We start from the raw sequence: 15850 nt of genomic DNA, 5'->3' as shown, positions 1-15850 counted from the left end.
CCCCGATGTCCGACTTTCCCCCCCGCGATGTCCGACTCCTCCCCCCGCGATGTCCGACTCCCCCGCGATGTCCGATTCCCCCCCCCGATGTCCGACTCCCCCCGCGATGTCCGATTCCCCCCCCGATGTCCGATTCCCCCCCCGATGTCCGACTCCCCCCCGTGATGTCCGACTTTCCTCCCCGTGATGTCCGATTCCCCCCCCGATGTCCGACTCCCCCCCCGATGTCCGACTCCCCCCCGTGATGTCCGACTCCCCCCGCGATGTCCGATTCCCCCCCCCGATGTCCGACTCCCCCCCGTGATGTCCGATTCCCCCCCCGATGTCCGACTCCCCCCCGTGATGTCCGACTCCCCCCCCGCGATGTCCGATTCCCCCCCCGATGTCCGACTCCCCCCCGTGATGTCCGATTCCCCCCCCGATGTCCGACTCCCCCCCGCGATGTCCGACTCCCCCCCGTGATGTCCGACTCCCCCCCCGTGATGTCCGACTCCCCCCCCCCCCGATGTCCGATTCCCCCCCCGATGTCCGACTCCCCCCCGTGATGTCCGACTCCCCCCCCCCGATGTCCGATTCCCCCCCCGATGTCCGACTCCCCCCCGTGATGTCCGACTCCCCCCCCCCCGATGTCCGATTCCCCCCCCGATGTCCGACTTTCCCCCCCCGCGATGTCCAACTTTCCCCCCCGCGATGTCCGACTCCCCCCCCGCCACCCCTGCCTCTTGTCCATTTCATCCGTTCTGAAATCTGAAAATTTCCAAATTCCGAAACACAGCTGGTCCCAAGGTTCTCAGATAAGGGATAGTCTACCTGTACTTTTTTTTACTAATACTAATTTCTTTCAGTTCCTCATTCTCACTAGACCCTTGGTTTTCCACTATTTCCGGGAAATTTTTTGCGTCTTCTTCCGTGAAGACAGACACAAAGCATTTGTTTAATTTCTCGGCCATTTCCTTATTCCCCATTATAATTTCTCCTGTCTCCTTTCACTAATCTTTTCCTTTTTACATACCTATAGAAGCTTTTACAGTCTGTTTTTCTGTCTCTCGCTAGTTTTTCTCTCATATTCTATTTTCCCTTTCTTTATCAATTTCTTGGTCCTCCTTTGCTGAATTCTAAAATCCGTCCAATCCTCAGGCTTACTATTCTTTTTGGAAACATTATAAGCCTCTTCCTTTGAGCTAATACTACCTTTAACTTCTCTTGTTAGCCACGGTTGGACCACTTTTTCTTGTGGTGTTTTTGTGCCTTAAAGGAATGTATATTTGTTGTAAATTATGTATTAATTCTTTAAATGCTAGCCATTGCTTCTCTACCGTCACACCTTTCAATGTAGTTTCCCAATCTACCTTAGCCAACTTGCCCCTCATACCTACGTAGTTTGCTTTGTTTAGATTTAAGACCCTAGTTTAGGATTTAACTAAATCACTTTCAAAGTCAATATAAAATTCTATCATATTATGGTCACTCTTCCCTAAAGACCCCTTTACTACAAGGTTATTAATTAACCCTTTCTCATTGCACAATACTAGATCTAAAATAGCCTGTTCCCTGTTTGAAATAACAACAGAAAATGCTGGAAAAACTCAGCAGGTCAGGCAACATCCGTAGACAGAAATTTAAGTTGACGTTTCGGGTCGAACCCTTCTCCAAAACTGGAAAGAAAAGATAGATCAGAGGCAGGGCTGCGATCGGACAAAAGAATAAAAGAAACAAAAGAAGTAAAAAAGAGACAATAAAAAGGTGTTAGAAGCTAGACGAGATGGTAATAGGCTGAGATTGGGTGTAAAGTGTACTGGCAGGGCAAGGGATAGCTGCCAGGAGTGAGAGCGAAACAAAAGGAAAGGGGGGGTGAAAAGGAGTGGAAAAATTACAAGAAAAAATGAAAGAGGGGCCGAGGTTATGATCTGAAATTGTTGAACTCGATATTGAGTCCAGAAGGCTGCAGAGTGCCTAATCGGAAGATGAGGTGCTGTTCCTCGAGTTTACGTTGAGCTTCCGTGGAACAATACAAGAGGCCAAGGACGGTGAGGTCCGAGTGGGAATGGAGCGTTGAATTAAAATGACAGGCAACCGGAAGCTCGGGGTCACCCTTACGGACTGAACGGAGGTGTTCCGCAAAGCGGCCACCCAATCTGCGTTTGTTCTCCCCAATGTAGAGGAGACCGCATCGTGAGCAGCGAATACAGTATACTAGATTGCGAGAAGTACAAGTAAATCGCTGTTTCACCTGGAAGGGGTGTTTGGGGCCCTGGACAGTGGGAAGGGGGGAGGTATAGGGGCAGGTGTTACATCTCCTCTGTTCCCTGTTTGGTTCCTCAACATACTGATCTAGAAAACTATTTTGCATACATTCCATGAATTCGTCCTCCACACTATTACTGCAAATTTGGTTCACCCAGTCTATATATAGATTAAAGTCCCCCATGATTACTGTATTACCCTTGTTACATGCGCCTCTAATTTCCTGATTTATACTCTGCCCTACATTACAACTACTGTTCGGGGGCCTATAAACAACTCCCACCAATGTTTTCTGCCCCTTGCTGTTTCTTAGCTCCACTCAAACTGATTCTACTACCTGATTTTTAGAGCTAAGATCCTTTCTCTCTACTGTCTTTAACCCATTCTTTATTATCAGGGGTGCTCCTCCTCCTTTTCCATTTTGCCTATTCCACCCTGCACCATCTCTCCAGCCAGGCATTCATCTATTCTATCCTCCTATTTCTATACTCACTAGTTTGTGGCACCGGGAGTAATCCAGAGAATACTACCTTTGAGGTCCTGCTTTTTAATCTCTTTTTCCTCGCTCCCTAAAACCTGTCTGCAGGACCTCATCCCTCTTTCTGCCTATGTCGTTGGTACCGATATGGACAGCGACCTCTGGCTGTTCACCCTCTCCCCCCTCAGAATGTTCTGCAGCCGCTCAGTGACATCCTTAACCCTGGCACCAGGGTGGCACGTCTGCGGCCGCAGAAACACCTGTCTGTTCCCCTGTCTGTTCCCCTATCTATTGAATCCCCTGTCACTATTGCTTTCCCGATCTTCCTCCTTCCACCGCCCCCCCCCCCCCCCCCCATACAGCTGGGCCACCCGTGGTGCTGTGGACTTGGCTCTGGCTGTACTTCCCAGAGGAACCACTGCCCTCACCAGTACCGGTTGGAGTGTGAGATGCATTCAGGGGACTCCTGCACTGCCTGCCTGGTCCTCCTTGTCTGTCTGGCGGTCACCCATTCCCTCTCTGCCTGCACACTCTTGTGCTGCATGGTAACCACCTCCTGAAACGTGCTATCCACGAAGCTCTCAGCGGTAATGCCAGCTGCCGCACAAGCTCCGAAACCCAGAGCTCGAGCTCCTCCAGCTGACGACACTTCCTGCACATGCAGTTGTCGAGGTCACGGGAAACATCCTGGAGTTCCCACATGGCACAGGATGTGCATTCTATGGGACTGAGGTGCCCTGCCATGCCTCTATTTAATAGCCTATTAACTAACTTTACAAAAATAACCTCAAGACTTTAAAAAAAAAAAAATCACCAGCTACTCACCAATCTGCTCCTTCCCTTGTGCTGACGTCACTGTAGTTATTTTGACCTCACTCCCTGACGCTTGCGCTCCCTCCAGGCTCTGGGCTCTCGGGCCTACCTTTACCTGCAGCCGCTCCTCTCGCTCTCCCGCTCGTCCTCTCTCGGGCCTATTAACTTAGAGCCCTTGGGTTCTGTGGCTCCACTCCTCCTTTTCAGTCAGATGTCTCAACCGCCTTCCTCCTCTCCACCGAGTCGTGCTCTCACTAAATTCCTCCACTCTGCTCACGATCCACTCCGGTTGCGTTCACTCAGCTCTGTCTCCAAGCTCTGTGCTCAAGCTCTCTGACCCTGACATTGGTTCAGATGCAACCCAATTTATGTTCAGTTCCCTGCTGCTTCTCAGCAACTAATCATTATTGATTTCCACAAATCACAAAGATCATAAAGTACGGATTAGGGGCTCCATTTGGCCCATCTGCCCTTGAATCCTAGCGTCTCTCTGCCTCTTGAATGACTCCAGTTTTTGCCTCCACTTCCCCCACCCAGAGCACATTCCATTGATCACCCTCTGTGTAAAGAGGGATGTCCCCACATCAGTTCTCTTTGTACCCATGTCCCGTGCTGTGGTTCAACGTGAAGTCAAATGTTTTCAACTCAATGTTTTCGTATCATCACTTTCTGCCCCTTGGGCTCTGGCTCAGGCTTCCAATCCCTCCATGGCCTCGCCCCTCCCTATCTCTGTAGCTTTCTCCAGCCTAACAACCATCCGAGATCTCTGCGCTCCTCCAATTCTGGCCTCTTAAGCATCCCCAATTTTAATCGCTCCACCATTGGCGGCTGTGCTTTCAGCTGCCGAGGGCCTAAGCTCTGGAATTCCCTGCCTAAACCTCTCCGCCTCTCTACCTCTCTTTCCCCCTGGGTGGGTGGAGGGGAGTGGGTGGGTGGGCGGTTGGGTGGAGGGGAGAGTGTAAGGGAAGGGGAGGGTGAAGGTGAGCGGGGGAGGTGGGGAGGGTGAAGGGCGAGGGGGTGGGGGAGCGGGAGGTGGGAGAAGGGGAGGGGTGTGGCGAGGGGGAGGGTGGAGCACGGGAGTGGGTGAGGGAGGGTGAAGGGGAGGTGGGAGGATGGAGTGGGTGGAGGGTGTTGGGGGAGGGGATGGGGGGAGGGGAGGGTGTAGGAGGGGGAGGAGGGTGGGGAGAGGGGGTGGGACAGTGGTGGGAGGAGGGAGTGGGTGAGGGAGGGAGAGATGGAGTGGGTGGTGGGTGTTGGGGAGGGGGAGGGTGGGGGTGGAGGGTGTTGGGGAGGGGATGGGAGGGGTAGGGGAGGATGGGGAGCGGGAGTAGGTGAGGGAGGGAGAGAGTGGGTGGGGGTGTTGGGGGAGGGTGGGGGCAGGAGGGAGGGGCTGGGGGCGAGATGATTCGCTGGTTCTCCATGCTTCGGCCCAGGTGGACTGGAGCACTCCAACTGGCTCACTGGCTGAGTGAAGCTAACTCTGCAAAGACCAGGGGCTAAAAATCGAGTAGTGCCCCAATGGGGTGCTAACTTCGCCGGGGCGCTCCCTCGCCGGAAATTGAGTGGTTGCGCCCCAGGAGGGAAGTGGGGCGCCACTGGAAGCGCCCCGCATCCCTCTTGGGGCGCTGTGAGTCAATATTGCGGCGTTATGTGCCGCAGTGCCACACGCTGCGGCACGTCGCACCGCGGTATTGCAGGCCTTCCTCCCCTTCTTAAAGGGGAGGGGCCTTGTGCAGCGCGACCCGGGGCCCAGCTGGGCCCCCGGGGATCGGGAGTGCAGGCAAAAGAGCCCGGCACCCAAGAGAAGTGCCGGGCTCTTGAAGCGCAGCCGGCACTCCGCGGGGACAGGGGGCGTTTAGGAGGCCGGGGACGGGAGCGCAGGCAGGTGCTGGCAGGCGGCCAACAACAAAAATGGCCGCCTCGCACCTCGCCTTTAAATTGAGCCTCCCCGGCCGCAGGTACGCCCCCCAGACCCCGTCGGACATAGCAAATCATCATCGCAATGCCGCAGGGCGCTACCGGTTAGCGCCACCACTAACCTCCCGCTGAATTTTGCGGGAGGCGTAGGCAGTGCTGCGCCCGGGCGCTAGTTGGTTTGCGTCCTGTTAGCGCCCTCTTAAGGCGCAAACGGGAGGCGCAACCAACTGAATTTTTCCCCCCAGGTGTCTAACCTGGGTATATAACACATTCTACTGTTTTAAAGTGTCTTGTTATTGGGTGCTTTATTAAAAAAATTAATTCTTGCCATCGTTGGCAAGGTTGGCAGTCCCTGGACTGGATTTGATGATCTGGAGAGATCGGAGAGGAATTTTCCAGATTTTAACACTCTGCTGCCCGTATCCTATCCCACAACAAGTCCCGCTTGCCCATCACCCCCGTCCTTGCTGATCTACATGGGCTACCAGTCCCCCAACGCTAATTGGCCTTGGGCTTTTGATCTGGTTTTTCGCCAGGCGTCTACATTGCACCTAAGGGGAGTGAGTCACTTGACCAGATGCAAAAGGCATCTCAACTGTCCGGGATGGGCTAGATGGACCAGCTGGTCTTTCCCTGGCCGTTTCAATATGTTTACATTGATTGCCCACCCCTCGTTGCCCTGAGAAGGTGGTGGTGGGCCTTCTTCTTAAACATTGGCAGCAGGCCTGATACAACTGAGTGTCTTGCTAAGCCACTTCCGATGGCACTTAAGATTCAACCACGTTACTGTAGGGACCGGAGTCACCGGGCCCAGACCGGGTAAGGACGGCAAGCTTCCTTCCCTAAGGGACATTAGTGAACCAGCTGGGTTTTTGTGACAATTCGACAGCTTCATGGTCACTTTTACTGACACCAGCTAATTATTTTTTAAGCTAAATTTGTAGCGCCCCAAGTGTCCAGGTGGGAGTTTGAAATGAGCAGGAGGCCTGATGTCTGGTGCAGGGAGATCGGGGAACGGAGTGAGGAAACAGAGGGAGTGTCGCGTTCAGATTACAACAGCCTGACCATTCAAAACTGCGTGTGTTTTGTGGTAATTTGTGGATTTTTAGATCTAAGTCGTGGTTCAGTGGGCAGCACTCTCGCCTCCGAGTCAGAAGGTTGTGGGTTCACGCCCCACTCCACAGACCTGAGCCTATAATCCAGGCTGACACTCCCAGTGCCGTACTGAGGGAGTGCTGCACTGTCGGAGGTGCTGCCTTTTCAATGAGACGTCAAACCGAGGCTCCATCTGCCCTCTCAGTTGAACGGAAAAGATCCCACGGCACCATTTTGCTTAAAAGCAGGAGAGTTCTCCCCGGTATAACAACAGAAAACACTGGAAAAACTCAGCAGGCCAGGCAGCATCCATGGAGAGAGAAACAGAGTCTAACGTTTCAGGTCGATGACCTTTCGTCAGAACCCGGTGTCCTGGCCAATAGTTACCCCTCAACCAGCGTCGCTAAAAACAGATGATCTGCTCATTGTCGCATTGCTGTTTGTGGGAGCTTGCTGTGCGCAAATTGGCTGCCGCGTTTCCCACATTACAAACAGTGACTACACTTCAAAAAGTTCTTCACTGGCTGTGAAGCGCTTTGGCAGGTGCTGAGGTGGTGAAGTACGCTGTATAAACGCGAGTCTGTCTTTCTTTTCACCAGGGAGAATTTGAAAAAGAAACCCGCGGCACCCGGGTCCTCCGTCAACGGCGTGTGTTCCAGGCGTGATGCTCACTTCTGTGCCGTTTGCAATGACTTCGCCTCGGGATATCACTACGGCGTCTGGTCCTGTGAGGGCTGCAAAGCCTTCTTCAAAAGAAGCATTCAAGGTACAAGCCCCGCTGCTGTTTGCTTACAGGTCCAGGGTACAAACAAGGCGAATGGGAAGTTGGCCTTCATCTCCAGGAGGCTGCAACACAAGAGGGTGATGCTCTGGTTATCAGGACCTTGGCCATACTGGAGTACAGTTCAGGGCACCACCCCTCAGGAAGGATAGATTGGCCCTGGGGGGGTGGGGGCATCATTCACCTGAATGATACCCGTTGCTTAAAGGGTTAAATAATGAGGACAGGCTGCACGGACTTGGCTTGCATTCCCCTGAGTTTAGAAGATTGAGGGCTGATCAGTGATAAAGGGATTGGCTGGTGTAGATAGAGTGAAGCTATTTCCTTTGGTGGGGAAGTCCAGAATAAGGGGGCATCATTGGATTACCATCTCTGGCTGGACGTACTCCATCCTCGCAGCACCTCGCCTTTCCAGCCAGTCGGAAACTGAACAGACCCTTTGTTCCCCGATTGGGTGATTCTTGACTGTCAGTCAAACAGGATTCCACCCCCCCCCCCCCAGCCACCCATTTCTAATCATTTTAAAACTAATAAACAAAAGTGTTCAAAGAAATATTCTTTTAAAAAAACAATTTCCGCCCTAAACCTCACCTGCTCACCACTTCCTTCCCGACTCTCCTTAAACCCCAGCTCTTCGACCAGGAGTATGGTCAACCCCCTCCCAATCGCTCCTTCTTAGTCCCGCTGTCCATCTGGGTCTCGTCAGGCCTCCGTGAAGCGACTTGGGACGTTTATCATTCCTGTTTGGCCCAACTGATTAATGTGATCACAGGCTGGCTGCCTCCGACCCTGAGCAAGGAATGGCTTGTGGGATGGGAAATGATCCACTTTATATTTCAAACATTGATTGACCTGTGTGGAAGTGGCAGAGGATTGTGGTTAGACATTAATTGTGACCCCAATTTCCTCCCCTCCTGCCTTAAAGGTGTTAGCCTCGACTTTATGAACGGCACTATTTAACGTCATCTTGGGATAGGCGTAATAATAATGGCAAATGGCAGATCTCGTCTGCTGAGCTTATCACAGTCTGAGGCGGTAATCATGTCGCACACTTACACATCTCTGTTGCAAACTTGAAAATTTAAAATTCTCAAGCCCTCCAAAAGGGAAAATAAATCTTCCCCCAGCCCGAGAGTGCACGATACACATTCCTGTTGGGGGTTGGGAAACGAGGATTAGGAGTAACGGGTTGTAATTGTTTCGGTAGTGATGTCTGAGCTTTACTACCATGGTGTCGCCTGGTGACTGAATCCATTTGGGGAAATGGGGAGCGAATGAGAGTGAGAGAGAGAGAGAGAGCGAGAGCGAGCACGTTTAGGGAGTTGGTCACACCGCAGGTAAAGGCTGCATAGGCAAGAAGGGAATGGGTGACCACCAGGCAGAGTAGTAGGTGCAGGCAGGTAGTGTAGGGGTCCCCTGTGGCCATCCCCCTCTCAAACAGATATACCGCTTTGGATATTGGTGAGGGAGATGGCTTATCAGGGGAAGGCAGCAGCAGCCAACTTCCTGGCACCATGGGTGGTTCTGCTGTACAGGACGGGAGGAAAAAGAGTGGGAGAGCTAGAGTGATAGGGGATTCTATTGTAAGGGGAATAGATAGGCGTTTCTGCGGCTGCAAACGAGACTCCAGGATGGTATGTTGCCTCCCTGGTGCAAGGGTCAAGGATGTCTCGGAGCGGCTACAGAGCATTTTGGAAGGGGAGGGTGAACAGCCAGTTGTCGTGGTGCATATAGGTACCAACGATATAGGTAAAAAATGGGATGAGGTCCTAAAAGCTGAATATAGGGAGTTCGGAGGTAAATTAAAAAATAGGACCTCAAAGGTAGTAATCTCAGGATTGTTACCAGTGGCACGTGCTAGTCAGGTTAGAAATAGAAGGATATTTCAGATGAATACGTGGCTAGAGGAATGGTGCAAGGGGGAGGGATTCAAATGCCTGGGACATTGGAACCGGTTCTGGGGGAGGTGGGACCAGTACAAAATGGACGGTTTGCACCTGGGCAGGACTGGGACTGATATCCTAGGGGGAGTGTTTGCTAGTGCTGTGGGGGAGGGTTTAAACTAAAATGGCAGGGGGTTGGGAACCTGTGCAGGGAGACAGAGGAAAGGGAAACAAGGATAGAAGCAAAAGACAGGAAGGAGAAAAGCAAAAGTGGCAGTCAGAGTAATCAAGGGTTTAAATCAAACATGGCCACAGTAAATAATCATTCTAAAAGGTCTAAGAGTGTTAAAAAAACAAGCCTGAAGGCTTTGTGTCTTAATGCGAGGAGCATTCGTAATAAGGTGGATGAATTAGCTGCGCAAATAGATGTAAACGGATATGATATGATTGGGATTACGGAAACATCGCTCCAGGGTGACCAGGGCTGGGAACTCAACATCCAGGGGTATTCAATATTCAGGAAAGACAGGCAAAAAGGAAAAGGAGGTGGGGGAGCATTGCTGGTTAAAGAGGAGATTAACACAATTGTAAGGAAGGATATTAGCTCTGATGATGTAGAATCTGTATGGGTAGAGCTGAGAAATACCAAGGTACAGAAAATGTTAGTGGGAGTGGTATACAGACCCCCAAACAGTAATGCGGAGGTTGGGGATGGCATTAAACGGGAAATTAGAGACGTGTACAATAAGGGCACAGCAGTTATCACTAAGGAGATGGTACTCGGTAAGATAATGGGACTTAAGGCGGATAAACCCCTTGGACCTGATGGCTTACATCCTAGGGTCTTGAGAGAAGTAGCGGTAGGGATTGCGGATGCATTGGTGGTAATTTTCCAAAACTCCCTGGATTCAGGAAAGGTCCCAGCAGATTGGAAAACTGCTAATGTAATGCCCTTATTTAAAAAGGGAGGTAGACAAAAGGCTGGAAACTATAGACCAGTTAGCCTAACATCTATGGTTGGTAAAATGTTGGAGTCCATTATTAAGGAAGCAGTAACAGGACATTTGGATAAGCATAATTTAATCGGACAGAGTCAGCTTGGTTTTATGAAGGAGAAGTCATGTTTGACAAATTTGCTCGAATTCTTTGAGGACGTAACAAACAGGGTGGATAAAGGGGAACCAGTGGATGTGGTGTATTTGGACTTCCAAAAGGCATTTGACAAGGTGCCACACAAAAGATTACTGCACAAGATAAAAAATCACGGGATTGGGGATAATATACTGGCATGGGTGGAAGATTGGCTATCTAACAGAAAACAGAGAGTTGGGATAAATGGTTCATTCTCGGGTTGGCAATCAGTAACTAGTGATGTTCCACAGGGGTCAGTGCTGGGACCCCAACGCTTTACAATCTATATTAACGATTTGGAGGAGGGGACCAAGTGCAACGTATCCAAGTTTGCCGACGATACAAAGATGGGAGGGAAAGCGGTGAGTGAGGAGGACATAAAAAACCCGCAAAAGGACATAGACAGGCTAAGTGAGTGGGCAAAAATTTGGCAGATGGAATATAATGTTGGAAAGTGTGAGGTTATGCACTTTGGCAGAAAAAATCAAAGAGCAAGTTATTATCTAAATGGAAAGAAACTGCAAAGTGCTACAGTACAAAGGGATCGGGGGGTCCTGTTGCATGAAACACAGAAGGTTAGTATGCAGGTACAGCAGGTGATCAGGAAGGCCAATGCAATCATGGCTTTTATTGCAAGGGGGATGGAGTATAAAAACAGGGAAGTCTTGCTTCAGTTATACAGGGTACTGGTGAGGCCACACCTGGAATACTGCGTACAGTTTTGGTTTCCATATTTAAGAAAAGATATACTTGCTCTCGAGGCAGTTCAGAGAAGGTTCACTCGGTTGATTCCGGAGATGAGGGGGTTGACTTATGAGGAAAGGTTGAGTAGCTTGGGCCTCTACTCATTGGAATTCAGAAGAATGAGAGGCGATCTTATCGAAATATATAAGATTGTGAGGGGGCTTGATCAGGTGGATGCGGGGAGGATGTTTCCACTGATGGGTGAGACTAGAACTAGGGGGCATAATCTTAGAATAAGGGGCTGCCGTTTCAAAACTGAGATGAGGAGAAACTTCTTCACTCAGAGGGTAGTAAATCTATGGAATTTGCTACCTCAGAGAGCTGTGGAAGCTGCGACATTAAATAAATTTAAAAATGAAATAGACAGTGTCCTAGCTGATAAGGGAATTAAGGGTTATGGGGAGCGGGCAGGGAAGTGGACATGAGTCTAGGTTCGGATCAGCCATGATCCTATTGAATGGCGGAGCAGGCCCGAGGGGCCGTATGGCCTACTCCTGCTCCTACTTCTTATGTTCTTATGGGTGACTTTAATCTGCATATAGATTGGGCTAACCAAATTAGTAACAATACTGTGGAGGAGGAATTCCTGGAGTGTATACGGGATGCTTTCCTGGACCAATATAGCGAGGAACCAACTAGAGATCAGGCCATCTTAGACTGGGTATTATGTAATGAGAAAGGAATAATTAGCAATCTTGTTGTGTGAGGCCCCTTGGGTCGGAGTGATCATAATATGATAGAATTCTTCATTAAGATGGAGAGTGAAGTATTTGACTCAGAGACTAGGGTCCTGAATTTAAATAAAGGAAACTACGATGGTATGAGGCACAAGTTGGGTAAGATTGATTGCGGAATGTTACTCAAAGGGTTGACGGTGGATAGGCAATGGCAAACATTTAAAGATCGCATGGATGAACTACAGAATTTGTTCATCCCTGTTTGGCATAAAAATAAAACAATAAAAGGTGAATCAACCGTGGCTAACAAGGGAAATTAGGGATAGCATAAGATCCAAGGAGAGGACATATAAATTGGCCAGAAAAAGCAGCAAACCTGAGGATTGGGGGCAGTTTAGGATTCAACAAAGGAGGACAAAGGGATTAATTAAGAGGGGGAAAATAGAGCATGAGAGTAAGCTTGCAAGGAACATAAAAACTGACTGTAAAAGCTTCTATAGATATGTGAAGAGAAAAAGATTGGTGAAGTCAAGCATAGGTCCCTTGCAGTCAGAATCAGGGGAATTTATAATGGGGAACAAAGAAATGGCAGACCAATTAAATACATACTTTGGTTCTGTCTTCACAAAGGAGGACACAAATAACCTCCCAGCGATGTCGGGGAACATAGGGTCTAATGAGAGGGAGGAACTGAAAGAAATCAGTATTTGTAGGGAAATGGTGTTAGGGAAATTGACGGGATTGAAGGCTGATAAATCCCCATGGCCTGATAATCTACATCCGAGGGTACTTAAGGAAGTGGCCCTTGAAATAGTAGATGCATTGCTGGTCATCTTCCAAAATTCTATAGACTCTGGAACAGTTCCCATGGATTGGAGGGTAGCTAATGTAACACCACTATTCAAAAAAGGTGGTAGAGAGAAAACGGGGAATTATAGACCGGTAAGCCTGACATCGGTAGTGGGGAAAATGCTAGAGTCCATTGATGTAACAAAAGAGTCTCACACATCAAGGAACTTTAAAGTAAGCTTTAAGCAACTTATAATTAAACTATATACAAGAGCGGTCTTCACCATGCCTCTAGGTGAAGCCCTTTTACCATACTGAGCAGTTCAGTATTTATACTAGTCCAAACACAGGAAGTGACGTAGGCACAGGAAGTGATGTATGCACAGAGTTCACAGTTCACAGTTCACAGGAAGTGATGTGCACATAACTTCCCGGAAGTTATTATTATTATCACATTCTTCCCTCCTGCGAGATTAGAAGGCTGTGGTCTTCCTTTTATTCCGCAGCCGCCGAACGAGGAAGAGTCGCACCCGTTTGGGTTCCCGTCGTAGAGGGTCGCTGGTCCGTTTACATGCTGTTGGCCATTGGTCAGAGTCTGTGTGGCCTGGATTACCCTGTGAAGGGTCGGGGAGATCATGGCTTCGTGTACGAGTCCCAATAGGTGCAGAGTCAGTCTGTCTCTGTTCAGAGGGAGGTGCAGAGCTGGTCTGTGGCGGATCAGTACTTTGGTGCGCGGTACTGGTAGGGTCGCAACTTTGAGTGCGGGGTTCTACCGGCACCAAGCTAGTTGGTGTCAGATCAGGATCCTGGAGCGGGGTACCCGGTAGGTTCCAAGAGGCTCCTGGTAAAATACCATCACTCGATGTCCCACTAGGTCCTGGTGGGCAGGGAGCCAGATCCCGTAATGATACGGTAGATTCTCGGCCATCGGGATATCGTATGTATGCATAGGTGGGGTTGGCATCGGTTAGTTCGACCTCGTCTATGAGAGGGTCATTTTTAGACGTCCGAACGTATCTTCGGAGTAGTACAGGTCCAGGAGTAGTTAGCCATGACGGGAGGGATGTCCCATAAGATGAGCGACGCTGGAATCCAAAGAACCACTCATGAGGTGTAGTATTTGTGGCTGTAGAAAGAAGGGACCGTATAGAGTGCAATGCATCCGGAAGCACTGTTTCCCATTGCTGGTTTGGTAGGCCCCGAGATCTTAAAGCAAGATGTACGGAATTCCAAATTATACCGTTATACCTCTCCACCTGCCCATTTCCGATGGGATGATATGGCGTCGTTTTGCTTGTAGCAATTCCCCGTTCTGAGAGGTAGTCCTTGAGTTCCCTTGACATAAAGGATGGACCCCGATCCGAGTGAATGTAAGCCGGCATGCCACAGAGAGAAAATACCAGCTCAAGGCAGCAGATTACTGTGGACGCCAGCATATTGGAGCAGGGGAAGGCAAACGGAAAACGTAAATATTCATCAATCATGGTGAGCAAATATGTGTTCCGAGTTGAAGAGGGTACTGGGCCCTTAAAATCGATGCTAAGTCGTTGTATCGGTTGGGTTGCGTGTATGAGCATACCATCTGAGGGGCGGAAGAACTGAGGTTTTAATTCTGCACAAAGCCGGCATTCTGAGCACATTTTCTTTACATCTCCAGTAGAAAAAGGGAGATTCCGTGATCGTACGAAATGTAGCATGCGCGTAACGCCAGGATGACACAATCCATTATGGACATCTATGAGAGTAGAGGACGACATAGTGGAGCAGAATGCTCGTGTGAGGGTATCCGGGGCCACATTCTCCTTGCCAGGTCGATAGTGAATGGTGTAACCAAAAGAGGCCAGTTCCATCCTCCAAAGCTGTATTTTATTATTCTTAATTTTGGTTCGTTTTCGATTATCGAGCATGAAGGCGACTGATCGCTGGTCCGTGATTAATGTAAAGTGCTGGCGAGCTAGGAAATGGTTCCACTTCCGTACCGCCTCTATAATGGCTGTGGCTTCCTTCTCAACCGGAGGATAATGTAGCTCGGCACCTTGCAAGGTCCTGGACATAAATGCTACAGGACGACCTTCCTGATTTAAAGTAGCCGAGATCGCCACCTCCGAGGCATCACATTCGACTATGAAAGGGAGATTCTCATCAATGGAGTGAAGAGCCACTTTCTCCAACTGTTTTTTGAGAAGGTTAAAGGCTGCAACAGCCGCTGTTTCCAATGGAAATGATCGAGCATGCAGCAAGGGTTGGATTTCGTCTGAAAAATGAGGAATCCATTTAGCGTAGTATGCAAACAGACCGAAAGCCTGATGTAAAGAAGCCGGATTCTTAGGTGACGGAAGCTCTTGGAGTGGGCGAAGTCTTTCTGGGTCTGGCTTAATGATACCATTGCCTACGCAGTAGCCAAGGATGTTGATGGTCGGTTGCGACTCAACAGATTTAGATTCATTCAAAGTTAAGTTACGATGATGGAGGGCATCCCGAAATTTTTGGAGGTTGGCGTCGTGTTCCTGTTGATCATGACCTGCAATAGTAATGTTATCAAGATAGGGAAAAGTGTCCCTTAAATTTTCCTGCTTAACCAGGCCATCCATTGCCCGTTGGAAGACAGCCACTCCATTAGTAACCCCGAATGGGAGGCGACAAAATTGGTACAGCCGTCCATTAGCCTCAAAGGTCGTGTACTGCTTATCTGAGACCTTCAAGGGTACCTGATGATAGGCACTTTTTAAATCGTAAGTTGAGAACACTTTGTATTCGGCCAGTTTATTAACTATATCATCAATGCGTGGCAATGGGTAGGCATCCAAGTCAGTATATTGATTGATGGTTTGCGAATAATCAATGCATAGTCGTTGTTTGCGAGGTTTTAGAGGGTTCTTGACGATGACGATTTGAGCCCGCCAGGGCGACGAACATGGTTCGATGATATCCTCTGCTAAAAGTCGAGAGATTTCAGCTTCAATAAAAGATTGGTCTTCCTGACTAAAGCGCCGCGATTTTGTTATTATTGGTTTGCATCGAGGAGGAATACTGGCAAATAATGAGAGTTCATCAAGTGAAGCTGCTGATAATGCACAAAACGGTAATTTAGACAGTATATTAGAAATAGTAAGTCCAGGTTTGGATCCGCCGAACTCAATGGTGAGTTTCTTATGCTGTTTTTGAAAATCCAGCCCTAAGATGAGATCACTACATAAGTCCTTGAGCACCGAAAGTCGGGTGGAGGGATACATGCGACCATTAAGTGTCATATCAATAATACAAAAGCCGGAGATTCTGGTATTAAGTGATGACTGAG

At 49.4% G+C, this 15850-nt stretch overlaps 1 protein-coding gene across 1 annotated transcript in view; it reads left to right on the top strand.

Annotated features, from left to right (window-relative positions):
* Positions 1-6212: 6212 nt before the first annotated feature.
* The window catches only part of esr2a (estrogen receptor 2a), a 450714-nt gene continuing 441076 nt past the window's right edge, over positions 6213-15850 (top strand). The window contains exons 1-2 of the mRNA XM_086004166.1: positions 6213-6271; positions 7108-7313. Coding sequence (XP_085860292.1) covers positions 6213-6271; positions 7108-7313 — 265 coding nt within the window. The remainder of the gene's footprint in view (positions 6272-7107; positions 7314-15850) is intronic.

The sequence above is a fragment of the Somniosus microcephalus genome, chromosome 12 (assembly GCF_052327205.1).
Source record: "Somniosus microcephalus isolate GS21.2 chromosome 12, FLI_Smic_1.0, whole genome shotgun sequence".
Lineage (NCBI taxonomy): Eukaryota > Metazoa > Chordata > Chondrichthyes > Squaliformes > Somniosidae > Somniosus > Somniosus microcephalus.
This window is presented reverse-complemented; position numbering and strand designations above follow the sequence as displayed.